Here is a 23,803-nt window from a genome sequence, read left to right as displayed (position 1 = left end):
GGTTTCTACCATTTTTATCTTTTATTGTGCCCATCTTTGGGCAGAAAGCTCCCTCGATGTTTCCAATTTTCCTGAAGAGATCTCCAGGCTTGCCCCTTTTGTTGTTTCCTTCTCTTATTAAACACTGTTCATTGAAGAAGGCCTTCTTGTCTTTGACAAGAAGCTACTCTTTGACAGTCTGTGTTTAACTGGATGTACCTTTCCCCCTCTCCCTTGCTTCTCGCTTCTCCTCCTTCTGCCATTCGTAAAGCCTCCTCAGACAACCACTTTGCCATCTTGCTTTTGTTTTTCTTTGGAATGGTTTTGGTCCCCACCTCCTGTACAATATTATGGGCCTCTGTCCATAAATAAGTACAAGTCATCTTATTTTAAAACACACACACACACAGTGAAACGTCAGCTCACACCTGTTAGGATGGCCATTATCGAAAAGATAAGAGACAATTGTTGGCAAAAATGGGGAGAATTGGAAGAAAAGGGAACCCTTGCTCATTGCTGGTGAATTTAAGCAGGTACAGCTAATGTGAAAAAATAGTATGGGGGTTCCTCAAAAAATTAAAACTAGAACTACCACATGATCCAGCAAGCCCACAGCTAGGTATACCTACAAACGAAACAGAATCAGGATCTTGGCAGCATTCGTCACCACAGCCGAAACGCGGAAACGGCCTAAGCGTCTGTTGTCAGTTGTGTCCGACTCTTGCAACCCCAGGGACTGTAGCCCACCAGGCTCCTCTGTCCATGGGCTCCTCCAGGCAAGAATACTGCAGTGGGTTGCCATTTCCTTCTCTGGGGGATCTTCTCAACCCAGGGACTGAACCCAGGCCTCCTGCATTGGCAGGCAGATTCTTTCCCAGTGAGCCACCTGGGAAGTCCAAGTGTCTGTTAACGGAAGCTACTATTATCCCTGAAGACTCTAACTCAGGGGTTAGGACATTTTGCTTATGACCTGTGGTGGCTCTTCTATCCTTGAGAAAAGGCCAGAATTACCCAGCTCCCTAGGCGGTTGGCCTGTTGCTGCTTCCAGGTCTTGTGAAAAGAGCCTGGTCTCTGAAGAAGTGGCTTCATACCTTGAGTGGAACTCCGGGCATACGCTTACCTACTAGAAGCCCCTCTCCTCACAGGCAGGTGGGAACAACAACAGTGCGCCTTCCGAGGTGCCATCACTGTGAGCAATCACACGCCAAAGCCCTGGCCGGACACCCAGACACAGTGGATCCTGGAGGAATGAGAGCCATTTGGACGCTGCATCTGAAACGTAGGTAGCTAACGCTTTTACCAGGACGCTTCAGAACACACAGCCCAACACTTCCAACGGCTCAATATGCTCTTTTTCACTTAAAAAAAAAAACAAACAAACAACCAGGCAAACAAAATCTCTTCAATAAAGTACTGGTTTAAAGTCTGTGACCCCTCAGTAAAGGGGAGGATGCGATTCTGGGGGAAAATGGCAGGACCTGTGTGTTCCTGAGACAGGTGAACGCACCCTGGTCCCCGAGCTCTCGCCTGTGTCCATCCTGCAGCTCGACTCTCCGTGGGTTCCTGGCAACGAGCCAGCACTCTGCGGCGTCTCTGGGTCTTGGTTCCTATGGAAATATTGTCCCAACAAGGACGCTGGCAGATGCTTCTTCAGTCTCTTCCAGATCCCCCAAACAGAGGCTGCAAATGCTCCGTAAAGGACCAGTTTGCAAATATTTTAGGCTCTGCCAGTCGTACGGTCAGTTTCTTGCCACAACCAGTCAACTCCTCCCCCGTGGCACAGAAATGGCCAGACAACTGGCAGAGCAATGGCGGGGCCTGGTTTCCATAAAATGCGACTTACGAACACTGAAATAGGAATTCCGCATAATTTTCACACATCACGCATTTTTCCTGTTTTGTTTCCTCCCACCCATTTCAAAATGTAAAAATCATCCTTAGCTCAAGTGCTACTCAAAAAGCTGGCCTGGCAAGACGCCCCCTAGTGGTCCAGCGGTTGGGACTCCATGCTCCCAAAGCAAGGGGCCTCGGTTTGATGATCCCTGGTCAGGGAACTAGATCGCACATGCCACAACTAAGACCCTGACACAGCTTTAAAAGAATAAAAAGTGGCCTGGATTAGGCCGCCGGGCAAGTAGTTTGCTGACCACTGTTCTAAAGTTGTAACATGTTATCAGTTGCAGTAGCTTTTTTTTTTTTTTTTCCGGCTACTGACCTCTCCTTCCCAGGAAAGCAATGAAACTACTGATATTATTTCTTTCAGGAAGAAAAAGTTCACTCACTCCAGTCCCTTCCTGACAGTTAGGCTCTATCATCCCCTTCTTGGACTAGCTCCTTGGAGGGGCTCATCTGCCATGAATCCTTCGAGCATCCAGGGTCATGCTCTCCACGGGCAGTTTTATTGCCAACATGAGCACTTGTGTGCCTGTTGTTGGCTATGACATGTCACAGCTCCTCGCCAGCACAAGATAAAGGTGGAAAGAGAGGCCTCAGGAAAGTCCACCAGCAGACTGACATTCCTCTCAGGCTAAGGCAAGTGCATTTTGCCAGCACTCCTCTTGTTTGGTTTCGTTTTGTTTTTTTTGAAGTGAGATCATGGTCTTCAGACTTTCCTGGCTGGCCAGCCATGAGGAAAGTGTTTATTCACTACATTGCTCAGTACCCTAATTTTTATAGATTCTAAACTAGAAAATACCTGGAGACAAACAGTCCTCTAAGGAGGTCACACCATCTGGGGCTACAATAAAGGAGGTTTTCCTTCACTGATTTTGAATGCACCTACTTCGTCATTTCCCTTTAAAAAAAAAAAATCTATTTATTTGGCTGCACTGGGTCTTAGTTGCCACAGGCAGGATCTTTTATTGTGGCACACCAGCTCCAGAGTCACAGGCTCAGTAACTTAGGCACAAGGTCTTAGCTGCCCCATGCCATGTGGGATCTTAATTCCCCGATCAGGGATCAAACCCATGTCTCCTGCATTACAAGGTGGATTCTTAACCACTGGACCACCAGGGAAGTCTCATTCATATACCTTCACGAGTAAGAGCTTGTGTGTGTCCTGAAGACCCAGTGAAGAGGAAGGAAGATCTTTGACTGAAACACCCACCCATCCTCACTGCTAACTGCTGGAAGACTTCTCTTATCTGCCCTCTAATGGACTTGACCCAATACAAATGGATATCCCAGACTTAATTAATCCACCACATATCTGCTAAACACTGAGAGGAGTAACAATCCTTCCTTCCTAGCACATCCTCTCCCTAGCTATGAAAAAAAGATAAAATTCCAAAATTATTTTTCCTTCCCTTTCCTCAGGCAGACAGTGTGACCAGCTGAATAAATGCCCCTTCCAAAGATATCCACGTCCTAATCCTCAAAACCTGTGAATACACTACCTTCCATGGCACAAGGGACTTTGCAAATATGACAAAGTTAAGGGTTTGAGATGGGGAGGTCAACTTGGGGTATCTGAGTGGGTTTCATGTAATCAAGGGTTCCTATGAGAGGGAGGCAGGAGGGACGGTCAGAGAAAGACACAGCGACCGAAGGAGAGGTCAGAGTGATGAGGGACCCTGAGGAGAGGCATGTGGGCAGCCTCCAGGGAAAGGAAGGAAATGGATTCTCCCCCAGAGCCTCCAGGGAGAATGAAGCCCGGCCAAATCATTTTCACCTTTCAGAACGCTAAGAGAATAAATCTGTTTTGTTTCAAGCTGCTTGGGTTTTGTTGCTATTGTTCAGTTGCTAAGTCCTATCCAGCTCTTTGCAACCCCATGGAGTTGTGGCCCTTCAGACTCCTCTGTCCATGGGATTTCCCAGGCTAGAAAACTGCCATTTGCTTCTCCAGGGGATCTTCCTGACCAGGTAGTAAACCCACATCTCCTGCATTGCAGGCAGATTCTTTACCACTGAGCCACCTGGGAAGCCCCTTCAAGCTGCTAGTTTTGTGATAATGTGTTACAGCAGCAGTAGAAAGCTGATACAGAAAGCTGCTAAAAACTGTTCCAGGTAAACTATAGTTTCTAACAAGTTGGCCAATTTATCTCATGACACCTAACCCTGGAGGATGAAAAGTTCTATCCCCTCTTATGCAGGGTCCTTAAACTCCAGAACTACCGAATTATTTAAATAAAATGAGATATAAGATGGCAAGTTGAAAGGCTGAGTGGGCAGTTTGAGAACACTGTAGTTATATACGAAAAGCATTACCCAAGAGGACTGCAAAGGATGAGATAGAAATGGAATGTGACTTATTTATAGCAAAGCCTGCCTCCCCTCTCCAGTGTGTGACAGAAGAGCTGTTTTAAAGTTTTATTCTTCAAACTTGGCTGCAGAACTTGGCTGCTTCTCAGGACTGTGCTTTTGTATTGAGCTTTAAAATATAAGAAGCAACCCCATGGTTAAACTGTAGGCAGGGGTGGCGCAGGCAGGGAAAATGCTGTGGAGGGTGGAAAGAGGCTGAGATGTTATTCTTATTTAGTTAGTTGCTTAAGAAAAACAAATAGAGGACAAAATAACAAATGGCTTGGAAAGGTTCCAGGTTGAAAGTTTCTGAATCCCCTAGCACTGGGGCTCTCGAGACAAGGGTGGGGCTGCAAGCTAGTCAGGAACCAGGACTAGCAGAATCTGGCTTAGAGGTTGAAAGTAAAGAAAACACTGACCCTGATGATTAGACACCCCTCCACTCTCTTCTGTAGTCCGCTGAAACAGAATTGTGATAGCAGCCCAGGAAAACCCAGTCTATCCATGCAAAAACCAAGACTGCTCTTCTAGAAAAGAATATGTGTGTTTGTATCTGTGGATCAGGAGTTATAATACAGTTTATGCCTTTTGACCTCGCAATTCTAACTTTTGCTATTAATTACAAGAGACTAAGTAATTAAATTATAGGACATTATCTGCTTGGAATATTAAGCAACCTTTAAAATTATGATAACATATTGTAGCACAGATTAATGCTTAAGATATGGTAGGGAAACATAAAATAGTTAATGTGCTGTGATTCTCCATTAGGTTAACATATAATATATATGCTGCTGTTACAAATTTTAAAAGCTGGGAGGAAACAGACCAACATATTAAGTGTATGGTAGATGTTATTAACAAAATATTAACGTATTTGCATGGTAAATGTTTTTCTATAGTTCATGCTTTGATTCTTTCAAATTGAGTTATTACTTTTAAAATGGAAAACAAGTTGTTTTTTAAGAGGGAGAGGAGAGAAAAAATCAGTTGGTGGAAAGCTCAGCTATACCGATATCTTGCCATGTGGGTTTCAGAACTAAAAATGTTTTATGATTTCTTGCTTCAGGGTCTCCGTATGAAGAATGAGGCTATTCTTACATCAGGTACAACTCCTGGATTTAGTATTATAAAATATAATCTCCTAAATACATCTTATGGTTTATCATCTCATATAGCACCCATCACCTAGAATCATCTCTTGGCTCTTTTTCTACCAGACCAAATCCTCCCTTTCTTAAAGATTTAAGTCAACTCATCTCTCTCCAAATGTCTTTTCCTCTGTATGACCATCTTGTACACACCAACTCTCTTGTAAATAATTACAAATGCCCTGAGATTTCCCTTTTTTCCTTTTCTACATAATTCAGTTTATTTGTTAAAAAAAAAAAAAAAACAACCACCACATGCTTTAAAATAAAGCAAGTCCAGATTCAAATACCCATATCAGTTATTTAATCCTTCTTAAACTCGGTTTCCTTATCTGTAGTACAGGGTGACCAGCACCTACCTAACAAGCTATTCTAATGAGTAAATTATTCAGTGTACGTATCGCACTCAGGATAGCATGTCGTATACAGTGGGGAGCCAGTAAAAGCTTAGTTTCTTCCTTAATCTTGCACCACTCCTGGGCTCTCCAAATGGACTGTACAATTGTCTAGGACAGGGAGCATGTGGTATCCTACTTTTTATTCCCCTACAAAAGTGTGTGGGGGAATAAAGCACAATGCCTTACCAGAAGCAGATGTTCAATATATACACTACTTGTTGATTGGGGTTTTTTCTTTTTGCAAGGAGCACTAAGCTTCAGGGAGAGAAAAATTAGAAACTATGATGGGTTGAATCATGTCCCCAAAAAAGATATGCTGACATCTTAAGCCCTGGTGCCTGTGTATGTGACCTTATTTGGGAATGGGGCCTTTGCAGGTGTACTTAGTTAAGTGAATATCAGACCTGAATTGGACTGGATTAGGGTGGGTCCTCATAAGTAAGCCACGTGAAGACACAGAAGCAGAAGGCCACGTGAAGATGGAAACAAAATTGGACTGATGCAGCTACAGTCCAAGGGACACCCAGGGTTACTGGCAGCCACCAGAATCTGTGAAGAGGCAAGGAAGGCTTCTTAAAGCATTCAGAGCAGGTGTGACCCTGCTGACAAACTGACCTTATACATCTAGCCTCCTGAACTGTGACAGCATATGTTTCTATTACTTTAAGCCACACAGTTTGTGGTAATTTATTAGCGCAGCCCTAGGAAATCAACACAAAAATATTCAGAAGTGTCATACTGACAGATATAAGCTATGTCCTGTTTTCTAGATCAAAAAGGTCTTTGGAGCCAGGTAGGATTTCATTTGGCTTCCCTGGCGGCTCAGTGGTAAAGAATCTGCCTGCCAAGCAGAAGACACGGTCATGAAGATCTGCCTGCTAAGCAGAAGACACGAGGTCATGAAGATCCTCCGGAGAAGGAAATGGCAGCCCATTCCAGTATTCTTGCCTGGCAAAGCCCATGGACAGAGGAGCCTGGTGGGCTCATGGTGTCTCAAAAAAGTAGGGCACCACTTAGTAACTAAACAACAGATTTCCTTGAGATAAAGCTTCTTTCAGGACCATTTCATATTAGAGTTATTTGCCTAGCATAGGCCCCCTTCCTAGAGTTCTGCAGAACTGGGTTGGGTTGAATAAATCCCATTTGGGTACTGTGGTGGTATTATCCTTTAGCCTAATCCTCCTCCTCCTCCTCCTCCTCCTCCTCCCTACCCCCGTGACTGGTGCCACCAGACACCCAGGCCCATATCCGAGTCATCAGCCTCCAACCCTCTCTCTCACCCTCCAAGTCAATTCTACTTCCTAAACATACCCAAATTTTTCTCATCTCTACCACTGCCACCCTCGACCAATAAACCACTTAGGAAATGTCTTTTCTAAAACATATTAAGAGCAAACCAAGGCTATCAGAGACAATGTTCAAAGTCAACGTTCTGAGGTTCTACTTCTGTCAATGACTAAATGTTTCAGAATAACCCTCCAGCTGAGAGCAACCAGAAAGAATGAAAACCGTTTTGTTACATTTGTTTGAAGGTACTGGAGCACTACCAAGGCAATAAGAACTTTAAACCAAGATCTGCAAGAAGAGAGCCAAGATGAGCCCGGCAATTAGAGTTTCCTTTTCCTCTCAGGACACTGCCAATTTCTTAAGCCAAAGGCATGACCAAGAAGCTGATCAGTGCTTTCAGCAGTCTCATGGAGCTTAAGGGACAATAACTGAAGGTCAGAGTCAAAGCTGAGGAAATGAGCAAACATCCTGGGTTTTTAGTGGGACCTGAAGAGCTCACACCCAAAAGAAAAGGTGATCTAGAAATATACTAGCTCTAACAAGAACTAAAATCCAGCTTTACACAATCTCTGTACTGAGTTAGATTAAGGTAATCTGCCACTTGCCTAACTGACAGAAAAGGAAAAAAACAAAAGCAAAAGTAGGTCCTGTCTAAGACTCCCCTGGCAGTCCAGTGGCTAAGACTCCATGTTTCCATTGTAGGGGGCGCCAGTTCGATCCCTGGTTGGGGAAATAAGATAATATTCCCCCAGAGCCTTAAAAATTACCTCTCCAATGTTAGCTGTACAATGTTTTGAACTTAATAAAAAATAACTAGAAAAATTTTAAAGACAGTATAAACAATCCAGCAAGAGATATAGATTTTGACATATCAGATACTCACTTAATAACTATGATTAATAGTTTTAAGGAATTAAATGACAAAACAGAGAATTTCAGCAGGAAACTAGAAGCTATCAACAGTAATTTAATGGAAATTTTAGAATTTAAATAGCAATAAAGTTATAAGTTCCATTGAATGGATTTAACCACAGATTAGATACAGTTAAGGAAAGAATTTGTAAAACTGGAGAATAAGTCACTAGAAAATATCCCTGTTGAAACAAAGAGGAATAAAAAATACAGAAAGGAGCATAAGGAATATGAAACACAAAGAGAAAGTCATAATGTATAAACAAAATCTCAAGAAGAGTAAAAAGAGAAACTAGACATAAACAATACTTGACAATTTAATGGCTGAGAATTTTCTGAACACCGATCAAATATAAAGAATTGCTATTAACTTTAAGAATAATAAAAAGAAAATAATACCTCATAGTAAAACTGCTAAAAACCAAAGTGAAAGAAATCTTGAAAGCAAAGATTTCAAAAGAGATTACAGTCAACAAAGTAGCAATAAAACTGACAGATAGCTTATGAACAAAAACTAACTTTTGAACAAAAATTATAGAAGCCAAGAAACAATGAAAGTTATCAAAGTGTAGAAAGAAATAACTGACAATTTAGAATTCCAATATCTAGGAAAAACATCCTCCAAAAAACGAAGATGAAACAGTTATTTTTAGACAAACAGAAACCTAGAATGTATGTCCAGCAGACCTGTACTAAAGAAAATACTAAAGGTAGTTCTTCAAACAAAAGAAAACGGATTTCAGATGTAAGCACAGAGATGCCAAAAATAATTAAAACATTGGAAACAATAATATTAGTACAGCTACATAACTATCATATTTAGCAAATAGAACAAAAATGGTGAAGCCTTTTAGGGTTTTAAAAATAAAGAACAGTCAATCTGACCATATCCCGGGATGTCAGTAACCATCTCCATTTCAAGGCAATTATTAGGTCTACCAGAAAAGTAGTCCAGTAACCTAACTGTGGGGTCATCTCAAATATGAATAATTATTCAGTTAACCCCCTTTCAAGAGACATTTGATTTATTTACAACTTTGGTTATTATTCACCAAAGAGGTATGGACATTCTTTTGGAGTGATTATATGTCAGTATCTATATTTATAGCTTTGTATATTTTTTCCATTCTTTCATTGTCCATTTTCAGTTTTGATTTCTAATGGCAAGCTAACAGATTTTTTTTAAAATAGCCTTCCTACCCTGCAATGATTTAAACACACTGGTGGGTCAGACAATAAAGAATCTGCCTACAATAAGGGAGACCTGGGTTTAATCCCTGGGTCAGGGAAAATCCCCTGGAGAAGGGAATAGCAACCCAAGAGAAGGGAATAGCAACCCACTCCAGTATTCTTGCTTGGAAAATCCCATGGAGAGAGAAGCCTAGTGGGCTACAGTCCATGGGGTCACAAAGAGTTGGACATAACTGAGCGATTAACACATATACACATTTTCCTTTCACAGGTATTTATCAGATTTTAGTTTTTTTTGTTCAAAGTCTTGCAAATGGGGAATCTATTCTGTGACCACTAAGGTTCTCCATAGTGTAACGATACAGGAATATCAATAGTTAGAGTAATAAACTGTCTGCCAAAGTGTAAAATCTTAGGCTCTTTGAAACGCAGTGAGGGGAAATTTTTGAAAAAATAAAATGAAACCTTAAATACACCAAAGGCTTTCAAATTAGAAAGTTATACTCAGGGAAATATATCATATTAAACCACACTGAGCTGTTCTTTAGACTAAAAATACCATCCCTTTCATCTGTGGACACTGATACCACTGGTCTGGGACTTGCCTGCACTCCTGTCTCCTGCCAACCAAGATAATGTGATGGGAAGCTTCTCCCCTCACAAGTTTAATCCTAGGGGAAAAGGAAAACAGAACAGTTTTTTCCTAAGGCAATTAAGAACCTTCAAAATATTTAATGAAAGGAATCTTAAAATGCAGATTGAACAATTAAATTAGTTACCCAAAACATGCTCTGTAGTTTGTCCTTGGGAATTCTATTTAATGCAAAAAAAAATAGAATAGATGAAAGACAGCCCTATGTTTGAGGCCAAAATGTATTTGTTTTAAACATACTGGCTTCCTTGTTTTCAAATTTGGACTTGGGTTAACTTTTTAAAGAAAATGAAAAAGAAAGCAAAGGGGGCTATGAAAGAATAAGCATAATAAATTGTGGATTTCTGTAATATGAATCATCAAAGCCCTGGAATGTTAGAACTGGAAGGACTTTGGAGATCATTCAGCCCAGTTAACCTTTCACTTCACAAATGACCAAACTGAACTTAATAAAACATAGAAGCAACTTGTGCACAGCCAAAAGGGAACCAGTGGGGCAGTGACAATAAAGAGCCAGATAAGCTGGTCCAGTTACAGACTCTTTCTATGACACTCTTGATTTATTCACATATAAGGAGGGGGAAGGCAAACCAGTTCCACAGTTACTTGGATCAAAATTTTGTTGATTCCAAACCTTCTGACAACTCTCAGGTATAACCTAGTGAAAAACCCCTCTCATTCCCCTCATTATCCTCAAATCTGCCCTGGATCTTACCCATCACCAAGTCCTGTAGATTCTACCTCCTAAACAGCTCTCAAGCACTTCCCTTCATCTACATTATCACTGCTGCTGATTTGGACATCATCTTTTTTCCTCCCATGAAAGACTGTAAAAGCACCAAACTATTTCTCTGCTTACTAATCCCACCGTTTCTCTTACAGCCTCCCCCTACAATCCCATTCTGCACACTGAACACACAACTTCCCTGATTTAACTTCATGGAGAATTTCCTTATGACGAAAAACAGGATCTCAGTGGGTTCCTTCACTTTGGGGATCAGACCTGTATGAGTCAGAGGCTTATCTGTAAACAGATGGCACATAAAATAAAAGGCAATTCATGCAAGGTTTATTTCCAAAACGACCAAGTATAAACACGTGGCAGGGCACAGGGGAACCATAAGGGCACATTCAGAAACCTCTGACTTGTGGAAGTAGAACCACAGTAAATGGCTTCCAAAGTGACCCCTGATGATCTCCACTTCTGGGTATTTGTGCTCCTGCCCAAACCCCTCACCTTGACTGAGGGCTAGACCTCATGACTTGTCCCTAACGAAAGAGATGGAGCGTCACGTCCAAGATTTGGTTCTAAAATAGTATGGTTCCCACTGCCACCCACCCCCTTCCACCTTTTCTTTGCTCGCTCTGATGAAACAGGCTTCCACGTTGTGACTCATCCTATGAAGAGACACATAGGGCAAGGAACTTGAGAGTCATCTCCAGACAACACACAGTGAGGAACTGAGGCCATCATTCAAAAGCCCTTGAGGAACTGAATCCCACCAACCACCATGTAAGTGAGCTTGGATGTGGGTCTTTCTCTGGTTGAGCCTTTAGATGAACCTGCTACATCTTGACCGTAGCTTGTGAGATACCCTGAGCCAGAGGACCCACCTAACCTGCACTTGGGATTATGGACCCATAGAAACTGTGGCAATAAATGTTCTGTTTAAGCCAATTGAGGTTGGGGTAATCTGTTATACAGTGGTAGAATACTAATACATACTGGAACCATCTCAAGGCCCGAAAGGATAAGCAGAAGAAAAATGTGTCTGGACCCAGAGGAGGAGAGCAGTCTGCCTAGAAAAGCAGTGACTTTCAGTCATGGGACACAGTCCGTGGCAAACCTTGCCGAGAGGGAGTCAAGGAAAGAAATACCCTGACCTTCCTCTTCTTCCTCCCTCCCATGTCTTCCCAAGCCCGTGTTGACCAAACTGAGTTGAAAGTCAGAGGTTCTGGGAGCCCTGTAGACGTAGTCCAAGTGGTACAGTGGGCAGCAAGTTAAGAAGTGGAGGGTGGGTTGCGAGACACAAATAGAAGATCCCTACAGAGCATCCATGCTCCTTGTCTGATGTATATGCTCTTTTATGATCTGGCCCTAACTTAACTAGCCAGCTTTATTTCTCAACTCTTCATCACAGAGACCTAGCACCAAGAAAGCAGGCATTGCAGCTTCCAGAACTCAGGCTACAACATCCCGACTCTGTCCCTTTGCACATGTTGGTCCTTCTGCCTCCACACTTCTTCTCCCACTGTCTGCAAGGTTAGTTCTTATTTATCTTTCAAGAGTTAAGGCAGGAACCCAACTCTCTGGATGCCTTCGATGACATCATCATCCCCTCTTCTGATATGGGCCTCCTGATCCTTCTATCTCCTCCTGGACCCCTCAGCTTCCCTCTCTGTGCACTGCAATTGTCTAGTTGTCCACCACCTCTCCCCCACTGGCCAGCGCGTTCTTTCAGGGAACAGCATTCATCCTGCCTTCCTAGCATCTGTGTCTGGCACACAAATGACACTCAATACATATTTGCTAACTAAATAGTTTAAGATCCTCATCACGCCTTGGTCACCAGGGTCTGCAGGTTCCGACTCCCAGCTGTACAGCCTCTACAACTGCCTTCAGTGAATTCTGAAGCAACGTCCTGTTGCTAGCTCTCTCGAAATAACTGTTGAAACCTTCTAGGCACATTATTTAGTCCAACCCCATCACTTTGCATGACAGGAAATGAAGCCAAAGAGTATCTTATTTATTGAGTTTACTTATTAAGTTTATCCTATGGGTAAACAGGGTTAATTTTATCAAGCTTCTTTTTATTTTATGTAGACTAATTTTTTTTTCTTTTTGGTAAGAAGTATTTCTTAGTTGGGAAGGAAGACAGCAAAATAAGAAACAGAGCCAGGAAGATGACGTCCCTCATCAGGAGAACCAAAGCATTAAGTGAGCCAGAGCTCTCAGCTCCTTGTTTGGCATCTTCACACATAATGTGCCACCTCCTCACCTTCCCAACCTGGGTCACAGGAAGCTACAATTTCGTCTCTGTACCGACCATTTGGGGGCTTCCCTGGTTGGCTCAGCGATAAAGAATCTGCCTGCCAGTGCAGAAGACGTGGGTTTAATCTCTGAGTCAGGAAGTTCCCCTGGAGAAGGAAATGGCAACCCACTCCAGTATTCTTGCCTGGGAAATCCCATGGACAGGGGAGCCTGGTGGGCTACAGTCCATGGGGTTGCAAAAGAGTCAGATACAACTTAGCAACTAAACAACAACCACCTACCACTTAATTTCCCAGAGTTCTACCAAATCAAATGACCAACCCAGGCGGAAATTTGTCAAGAGACATTATCAACACCACTCAGAACCAAATAAAATCAGAAAGCAGCCTACTTTCACTCAAAAGAATTACTAGTTATTAAAGAATGCAAACATTTCAGAACACCTTCACCCAAGAAACAAGAGCACTAGCAAGCAGAATGAAGCCTGAGCATTACAAATGTTCAAAGGTACCCCAAGTCACACCGTGGAGAATAACCTGGAAAATCAAAGATCTGCCACATGATATTTTCATTAGTTTAACTAATGGCTTTCAGCCCCGACAATGTAGAAATGGTAGCTTGTGGTTGATAAGTCCATGGGAGAGAGGATACCAACTGGGCCTGTCAAGTCACCAGGACCCCATCACGGATTCACTGGGAAATTGCCAAGTAACCTTCAGCAAGTTATACATCTTTCCTATACTTCAGTTTTCCCATCTATAAAATGAGAATATTGACTAGAAAATCTCTTAAGATGAAGTCACTAAAATGTCTTAATTCTAACTCGATAAGAGCCTTCTTTTTCTACATCTTGTAAGATCTGCAAATAATGACAAAATCAAAAAACCCCTTCAAGATACCAACTTCTCCATGACTTTATAATGCATACTCCACCTAGATATATTAAAAGACACTAAATAAATGTGTTTCAAACTTAGCTGGGCATCACATTCTCTTGAAAACACTTTAAAACTCAGATACCTAGGATCCAGCTCAGACCTATTAAACAAAAACAATTTGAGGGTCCTTTGAAAGTGAAAGTGAAAGTCGCTCAGCTGTGTCCAACTCTTTGCGATCCCATGGACTATACAGTCCATGGAATTCTTCAGGTCAGAATACTGGAGTGGATAGCTATTCCCTTCTCCAGCTGATCTTCCCAACCCAGGGATCAAACCCAGGTCTCCCACATTGCAGGCACATTCTTTACCAGCTGAGCTACCAGGGAAGCCCAAGGGTCCTTTGAGGACCAGTATTTTTATAAAGTACCCCTAAATGATCTGATATACAGCCAGGTTCAATGACCCCCAGGATCTTTCGGACCCAGGAACAGTAAAAAAAAAAAGTTAACAGGTCTAGGCAACTTAATTAATAATTAATATTTTCTTTTAAATAGATTTTTAATGTGACCAATACATTTTTCATGCAACACCTCCTATCCAAAATGTGAATATGAAGGATAAAAAAACTAAATTACAAAGCCTGCTCAAGTCAATAAATAAACCATGCCATGGGAAAGTACAACTTCTCACAGTTAATGACATAGAAAACATGAAAAGAAAATGAAAAGTATTCTGAAAAGTGTAGGCTTAAGAAACCCACCCATCATTACTCATATGTCAGAAGGTTATCCTCCTAACTGGCATTTAAAAGTCACAACAACACTCTGGACATAATCACCCCACTTATTAATCGGAGGTTTACTCAAAAGCTCCATTTCTCTAGATTTAGCTTTTTAAATGTCAGCATCTGAATCAACACAACACAGTCCAGGCAAAAATTTCACACTGAAAACATCTGACAAGAGAAAGAAACAAACAAGTAAGAGAACAAAAATCAAAATGAAAGCACCATTTGCACATTTTTAAATGTAAATTTCTGTTATAGACCTCTGAGGAAAGGTTTGACTTTATAGCTCTGACCTTGAATAAATCATTACATAAGAGGACTTCCACAGAAAATATTTTTAATCAACCTTGGTTTCACGATTCAATCTTTACCTACACCTTGAGGATAGCGTCTTACATTGGGTAAGTCTTGGTCATAGCCAGCGGCCAGTCTACAGCAGAGAACTAGCTGAATATCCCATGTTTCAAGCACAACTAGGGCTTAAGTTAGTCCAATTAACTAGATTTAAATGATTCCAGGTCCTGGACCCATACTTGGTGATAAGTGTATCTGCTTTCTTTCTAACAGATTGAATAGATCCAATGTCTCTTTTACATCAATTAACGACCACAGCAAATAACATGAACACATATATACCCACCACAGATTTGTCATGAGGAAGCAAGACAGAAGCAAGATTTCCAGTGTAGAAACCAAATAACTAGTAGTCATTTCTCTGAAAAATTACAGGATTTTACAACTTTATCCCTAAATTACACTAAAAAATTAAGAGGCCCCTGGTACCACCCAAAAAGTAAAAATCAAGTTCCCACAAACCTGTAGGGAGTTATCCCCTTCCACATAATACCAAACGTTCTTGTGGAAAGGTGTTTGGATTGCCTGACCTTTACATCTCCTATTAACCTTTAGTAATCCATTGATTTGCAATCTCCTGAATGATATAAAAAATATTTGCATTGTTTTCCTGTGTCTTATAAGGCAACTCGCTGTATGAATGCACCTTTTTAACAGCACCAACATTTATACAATTTCATAATTTATTTCCTCTCCAAGTGTCACTGTCTCTAGAAGAAAAAAGATAAAAGGAAAAGAAGCCTTCATCGTGGACTACCTCTGTGCCAAGCAGGATGTGAGATGCTTTATTGACTTTATCCAAATGAATCTTCACAATAACTCCATGAGATACCATCTCTCCTCCCACCTTTCCCCCGACTTTTATAGATTAAAAGACAGAGACTCACAGCAGTTATTTAACTGACTCCAGGTCATACAGCTTGGACGTGGCAGGGTTACCATTTTAACCCAGGTCTGACTTCAAATCCCATGTTCCTACAAGTTTGGTACAGGGTCTCCTGGTCTGAGGTGGGTTAAGAAGGTAATGAATAAATGTCTTTATGTTATTTTACATGTCTCACAACTTGGTTAGCCTCACTAATCTTTTCTCTTTACTACAACTTAATAAGCATCTCTCTTAGAGATGGGTTAACTACACATTCTTTTGTAAAGCAAAGGATTAAGGAATATAGTACTAAAAGCAAGACTACTCTGAGAGTTCTATTTTTACAAGGAGAAGAGAAAAATTCACCATATTGATCATCCAGGAATATCTAGTTCAACCCTGTTCATATGATTAACATAGACAGAACACAGAGTCTTGCAGAATACACAGAACCCAGCAGACAGCTCAAATATTTAGTGAAATGAATGAGTACAATCTTATTTTCCTTATTTTTAATAATATGTATGACGTAGTTCAGCTCCGTTTGCACAAACATGCAAACATTAAAAAGGCGTATGAGAAACAGCAACTATTTTCTCAAACTCAGCAATGCACAAGTAAAACCGATGTGCCACATTTCCTTCCTTTAAAACATATGCTTCCGAATATTTCTATTTGAATTAACAGCACTGATGCCCTTCTATCACCCAAGGGCAAAAACCCAGTCATCTTTGACTCTCCATTCACCTTCTGATTTTATATTCATTCTATTTCCAAGCTTTTGTTAATTCAGACTCTTTAAACCTCTTGCTCAGTCCTGCTCATTTCCAAGGGGGTATATAGAAGCACCCCCTGCCTCCCGACCCCTGCCAAAGCCTCCCATCCACCCTTGATGATAGGCCACTTGGGGAAAAGAGCCACACTGGGGCAAGGCTCATAATCCCCCCAAAATGTTGTTTTTACAGCTCCTGGCACTGAAGTTTTTACGATTAAACTCTAGCATTTGGCTCCATCCAGACCCTGCTCTAAGTCTCACCTCCGTGTACTCCAATCACTTGCAAGTCATCCTTTGCCCAAGCTAGCCAGTTCTGGTTGCCCTTCACCGACTCCCGCTCTTTGCCTTTGCAAAGCATCTCATTGCCTGGAATATTGCTCTACCCTTCTGCTTTCCACATAAAGCAATCCTGTGGAGCCTTTAAAACTGAGTTCAAAGGCCTCTCCTCCACAGCCCATGCCAGATCTCTGAGGTTGGAAGTAACTGCCCACCTCCTCGGAGATTATGGAACACTCTACCTGCACTTCTCGTGATCTGCATACATCTTATGTCTCCTACCAGCTGTGAAGCACCAAATAAAAACATACCTCTGTGTCCTTCCAACAGCATTCAGAACAGATCTTATGAGTACTATGGGTCTGAAGAACACTTGATTAATTAATGTTACACAAAGGCCTTTACATGAAAGGACAATACATGTCCATCTGCACTTTTAGGCAGTCTTTGGTTTAAAGAAAACTAAGTCACGTAATGTTTTTCAAATGTTCGATACCAGCCTAGCTTCCTTGAATTTTAAACTTGGGGAATCAGAGGGTCTGAGAAGAAAATAATGTTCAATTATCAGTCAAGGCAATTTAGGCAGAAAACATTTGTCGAGCCACCCATCAACCATCAATCCCCACAGGTTACAGACACGCAGCAGTGCCCACAGCGTTCAACCAGAAGCCTTACTTTGCGGTAGACTATCATATTTGGAGAACTCTCCTCTGGGTCCGTGATCCCCACTGCTCTCTGATCCCCGGATCCCTGAGCCATCCTGGGTGTCTTCACTCACACTGCAAAAATAAATTAATAGACCATTAAGACAGGAAAGAATTACATAAAAAAAGCTTTGCCATGCAAAGAACTAAGTATCTGTTGGCAGGTGGCATGGAAATGAAACATGATGTAATTCCTTTTTGTTCCTCATTAGTTTAAGTGGCATTTTTTTAAAGTCAGGGGTAATTGTTGTCTGATTATCCATATACATGCTTCTCATTCCAAAGCCACATGGTTTGTGCGCTTTGTTTTCAGCTCAGAATCATATACTCTACGGGTGATCAGATGGCAATCTTAAAAAATCTCCTGGAGATAGATGAAGTCAATCATTTTGATGTTGATTTTGTCTTATCAAATCTCATGATTAACTCTATGTATTAAAATATGAATATTTTATAAAGAAAATGCAAATCAACACCACTAGGAGATACCACTTACACACACCAGGATGGTTATAATAATTTTTTAACTCAAACAAGCATTGGCAAGGATGTAGGGAAATCAGAACCCTTGTACAGTGTTGATAGGAATGTAAATGGTTCAGTCACTATGGAAAACAGTTTGTTAGTTCCTCAAAAAGTCAAATATAGAATTTACCATATAACCTGGCAATTCCACTCATAAGAATTAAAAGTAGGCACTCAAACCAATATTTGAACACATATGTTCAGAACAGCACTATTCACTGAAAAATGGAAACAACTCAGTCCCTCAACTGATGAATGGCTAAACAAAATATGGTCTGTCTCTACAATGGAAAATAGTTCAGCCATCCAAAGTAATAAAGTACTGATATACACTACAACATAGATCAGCCTTGAAAACACTATGCTAAGTAAAAGAAATCAGACACAATAGGTCACTGCGATGGACTGAATATTTATATCCCTCTAAAATTTATATGCTGAAATCCTAACCCCAAAACTGGTAGAATTAAGAGGTACAGGGTGTGATGGGATTTGTGTCCTGATGAAAGAGATTCCAGAGTGCTCCTTTCCACCAAGTGAGGACCCAAGCAGAAGAAAGCCACCCATGAAGAGGGAATTGAGTTCTCATCACACACCAAATCTACTTAAGCCTTGATCTTGGACTTCCCTGTCTCTAGAACTGTTGTTCATAGGTCGCTGGGTCTATGGAACCCTATTATAGGAGCCTGAAGGGACTAAGACAGTCCATCTTCCATTTACATGAAACATCTACCATAGGGAAACCCACAAAGACAGAGAGCAGATTCGTCGTTACCAGCAGTCAAGGGGAGGAGGAAATGGACTGGATGTTTAATTGATGTGGGGTCTCCTCTGAGGATGATGGAAACATTTTTGAACTAGATAGAGGCAAAGGCTGCAGAACCCTGTGAATGCACTTAATGCCACCAAAATGTACACCTTAAAATTAATTTTAAGCTAAGCAAATTTCATCTCAATTAAGAAAAATAAATATTTTTAATTTGACCTTTTTTTAAAAAAACAGCCTGGAAAGACAGCAGTAGACAATGAGAGCATATGGAATTTTTTAGTTAAAGAAGCAAATTCAGTTCTTGGTATGATGCACTATTTACTGACTTCGAACAAGTTAAATAACCTGCTGGTTTCCTTTGCTAACTTTCTTTTAAAGCAAACATGCTGAATGCCCACTAGTGCCCAGAAGCATGCCAAGTCACCTTCCCCTACATTGCTTTCATCAGTAAAATGTGAATTTCACTGAGTATTCACAGGTAAGGGTCAAATAAATCGAGTGTAAAGTATCGTATCAAGGCATAAAAGTCCTATACAAATGCTATTGCTAATCTAAGACCCTGCCTGGGTTGTTTGCACAAAATTCATAGGCTTTTCATCAAAGAAAACTTTTATAAATACCATACTTGACAGAAAAGGCCATTTCAATTTAAAATATAAACTCAGGAAACATTTTATTAGAAAAATAAGTTGGTACCAAAGGTCATCCCATAAAAACAAATTTGGGCAGAAGATGGGGAAGAGACAGGAATTTGCAATTTATGTGAAGAATTTAATTGCCCCAAGTATCCCATGTGAATAATGTTGCTTGTTTTCGTCTTCATTTATGAATAAGTCTGCATTTTAACAGTTAGATTACAAGCAGAGATAAAGAAAATCATTCTATTATCTCTACCCACTATAATGTCAGTGTTTCTATGAATATTGTACTACATGGAAACACTCATTATTATTCTAATCAGTCGCTCTTACAGTTAAATGAACAACATGCAGTTTCATTTTTAAACTACTACTTACTCTTTTACCTGAACACAGAACATGACTGAGCATTAAAAACAAAACCTGAGTCTATTTATGTATCTCATTTCCCTATGTAACAGACCCATCTTGGGTTTCTACTGCTTTACTTCAAAATGAACACTTTCAGTTTGATGAGCATATTATCTCCCTCCCTCCCTCTCTGCTTGCAATAATAGCAAGACTGGAAATGACCTGGAAACAAAGGTGTCAGCCCTCCTTCTGCCTTTCCCTGGCCACTCCTTACCCTCAACAACATTCCCATGTATTCAAACAGGCTGGTGAACCAGGCTCTGGACTTCAGACTGCTCAGTGAAGGCAAATAGCCTCTAGTCTGGAACTTTAGTGAGTCTAATATGTAATAGAAAAGCTTCTATTTTTGGTTTCCCTATCAACTCATTTTAAAATTCAGACAAGTCATTTTAACTTTCCTATGTCTAGAAAGAATCATTTCTAAAATAGTGATGCAAGCACTTTCTAGTCTATATGTCAACAGATGTTAGACAGTACTAGATGTGAAAGGTGTAGGTAAGGATGCTCCAATTAAATCGCTGACTATAGAGCTGGAGTTCCTAAAATTAAAGAACTAGGTTCTCATTTATTACGGTATGGCATAAATTTTTACTTTTAAATAAAATGAAGTAAGAGTCTTTTAAACTTAGTGGTGGAGAAAAACAAAACCTTCTTTGTGTTACTTAAATACACACGCATATAAACACAGTAACTTGTAACATTCATGAATGTTTTTCTGAAAAAACCCAAATACATGCAATAGAAAGAAAACATGTCAATAATAATATTTTTCTAGAGGTTAAAGTGTCTGCCTCTAATACGGGAGACCTGGGTTCGATCCCTGGGTCAGGAAGATCCCCTGGAGAAGGAAATGGCAACCCACTCCAGTATTCTTGCCTGGAGGATCCCATGGACGGAGGAGCCTGGTGGGCTACAGTCCATGGGGTCGTAGAGTCAGACACGACTGAACGACTTAACTACACTCATTTTCAACTAATAAAAGAGAAAAAGAGCAAACGAGTTACCACCACGCACTTCACAATCTCCAAAGAGAGACATGCTCGCTTAGTGGTGACAAGCTGGCCTCTGTCACTGGACAGGTCTAAGTCTGAATCCAGGCTCCACACCTAGCTGAGCGATCGGGGCGAGTTACTTCACCTCTCTGTGCCTTTGTTTTCTCATCTGTCACAAACCACAGCCCCAGCATAGTTGAAAGCCCTCTAAACCGAGAAGCCTGGACTTCTCACCTGATCTGCAACTACCTAGCTGCTGGAACCAGGTCAAACCACAGCCCTAACTGGACATCAGCTACACATCCTTAGGATTCTTCCAGTTCCGCCTTAGAACCTCAGAACTTCAAATTTCTAACTTTTCTTCAGAGACTCACATAATGTCCCATGCTGCCTCTCTTCCATCATCACTGCCTATATACTAGCTCGTCGCCTCTAATCATGGCCATATTCATGCTGAACTCAAAAAATCACCCAACTGATAGGCTAGCGCGCCCCCTCCCAGACTCAGCACCCCTCCCCACGAAGCAATTCCTGTAATACCAGCACCCGCCACTAGGTGCCGTAGGACTCAACATTTAATCTGGGCGCAAACACTGAGCATCCATCCATCCAATGGCACAAAATTTCATGCTTCGTTCCGGAGATATAAAGATAAATCAGACACAAATGGCCCCTCTTTAAAACGCTCAGAGACCAGGAGGGGTGACAGGTCCAGAAACGTAGGGAACTGTAATGTGTGGGCGCTCAGTTATGACAGCACAGACCAGGAAGAGGTGACGATCAGAAGGATGAACAGGAGTCTGGGGGAGGCAGAAGAGGTCCTTCCAGCCTGGGTCACAACACAGGTATGGACATCTGAAGCCACAGAAGTGGCAGACACTCGAAAGGAAAAAACAAAAACCATAACGGTGATCTGATGTCAAGGAGACTAAGTGGGAGTCAGTCAAATGTGGAAACTGAAACCACAGGGATTTGCAACTATCTGAATTCATATGACTTTGCTCACTGTCTATCAGGGATCTCTACTGCTAGAAAGCCAGTTCTGCCTGAGCAGAGTCTTTGTCAGTGGGGCTGATCCCTCTAATTCCTGACATCTAGAAGGTACTTAAATATTTTTAATGAATGACAGAACTAGTAAGATTTCACTAAGATGCAATATATCCCATCAAGAACGCTCACCTGGTTAACAAGCCATTAAAACTGCTCAGCAAAGAAGGCTCTTTATCCACAAAGACCCATGGATGGAATCACACATGAAGGCTTTCCCCAAGGTTTATTGATATGGGCCCGCCCTAACTCAGGAATACACTTTTGGAATCCATGAGCAATTTAGATCGGAGGGAATATGTAGGAGGGTAGAAAGCATATGAGGAAAGACCCTGTGAATAATAAAACAACTGAATATTTGTGATTCAAACTCTAATTAGTAAATCTTCTGAAAGTCAGGACTCCAATTCACTCCAAACATACATTGCATTTGTAGCTTCAGTTACAACCAGTGCCAGCTGTTTTCCATTGCACGCTGGCCTCTCCAGAGCAAGCATGGCCTAGGGGCCAGCAGACAATGATGCTGAGCAGGGCAGGTAGGAAGGACCTCGCTGATGTGGGAAAGGGAGGGGCTTTAAACTCACACCAGGAATTGCATCTCAGCTCTGGCCACATCAAGGCTGTTGTGTGTGTGGCCTTTGGCAATTGATTCCTTCACCCTATACTTTCGGGTCTTCACCTGGAAGCAGAGAATCCTCTACTTTGCAGAGGTTGCTATTGAGGAAGGAATAAAACAAGCCACACAAATTTCCTTGGCAAAGAATGAATTGTAGCAACTGACCAGCAGTCTTGTTTTTGACCAGTGCTTGGCCAAGTGATAGTGCCAGGCTAATGACACCAGAATCGCCGGAGAAAGCCTTCCCCCACATCAGGTCTTCGGAGTATCTGAGATGGAGGCACCAGCAGTCTCCCAAGCTTCTCCGGTGATCCTGATGCTCAGCTAACAGCGGACCACTACAGTTATACTGCTGCTGCTGCTGCTAAGTCACTTCACTCGTGTCCGACTCTGTGCCACCCCATAGACGGCAGCCCACCAGGCTCCCCCGTCCCTGGGATTCTCCAGGCAAGAACGCTGGAGTGGGTTGCCATTTATACCAAAGCACCACTAAAACCAGCATCACAAGCAGCAACAAGCCTGAAACATCATGCCCGCCACCCCTAAATGCCCATCCCTCAAAGCCCTATTCAGGGAAAGACCTTGTTGGAGAGGTAATCAAACCCTGCTTGTGATACAGTCTAAATATTTATGCCGCCAAATGAGAACTTCTGTTGATGTTATTTCCTCTCCTCCATATTATATCCAATTCATATTGTTTGCCTCGGCCCATTAAAATCCAATGGATTTGTTTTCTGACATCAGCAGTGTTGAGCACTTTAGGAAAAAAAAAAAATTATAAGATGTGTGCTAGCTCGGTAGTACAATCTTGTTTATATAGCTCTAATCTGACTGAGTGGGCAGGAACCTCAAGGGGGAAGAAGGAAGAGCAACAGCGCTTAAGAACAAACAACACTTTCTGTTACTGCAGAGTCCGCCAACTTGATGTCTCCTGTATACTCAGAGTTCAGCTACTCCATGACGGCTCGAGTGTCTGCTTCAAGTAATGCACCAAAGATTTGAAAACAAGAGGCTATAGGCTATAGTCAACCCTTAGGGGTCAATCTTGCTGGCATGCCAGGTACCCAGGATTTTACTAGGCTGTAGTCACTTGGGACTTCATTTTAAGGAAGTCATTTTAGGACTTCAGTTAGAACTTAAGGATTCCCAAGAGCTGATTCAAGGACCTGAACAAGATAAGCAGCCTCAGAATCACCAGGTTGTGGGGGTGGGAGGGGGCGGGGGGAGGGCGGTGATAAAGATACATGTTCCTGGTTCCCATGCTCCAGAAATTCTAATCCTGTAGGCCTAAGACAGTTCCTTTGTTGTTGTTCATCGCTAAACTGTGTCCAACTCTTTCTGACCCCACGGACTGCAGCACACCAG

At 41.6% G+C, this 23,803-nt stretch overlaps 1 protein-coding gene across 1 annotated transcript in view; it reads right to left on the bottom strand.

Annotated features, from left to right (window-relative positions):
* RGS6 (regulator of G protein signaling 6) overlaps positions 1-23,803 on the bottom strand; it is a 606,577-nt gene that overhangs the window by 561,563 nt on the left and 21,211 nt on the right. Inside the window, exon 2 of the mRNA XM_052647235.1 lies at positions 17,412-17,515. Coding sequence (XP_052503195.1) covers positions 17,412-17,495 — 84 coding nt within the window. The 5' untranslated portion in view covers positions 17,496-17,515. The remainder of the gene's footprint in view (positions 1-17,411; positions 17,516-23,803) is intronic.

Source organism: Budorcas taxicolor, chromosome 10, assembly GCF_023091745.1.
Source record: "Budorcas taxicolor isolate Tak-1 chromosome 10, Takin1.1, whole genome shotgun sequence".
Classification (NCBI taxonomy): domain Eukaryota; kingdom Metazoa; phylum Chordata; class Mammalia; order Artiodactyla; family Bovidae; genus Budorcas; species Budorcas taxicolor.
This window is presented reverse-complemented; position numbering and strand designations above follow the sequence as displayed.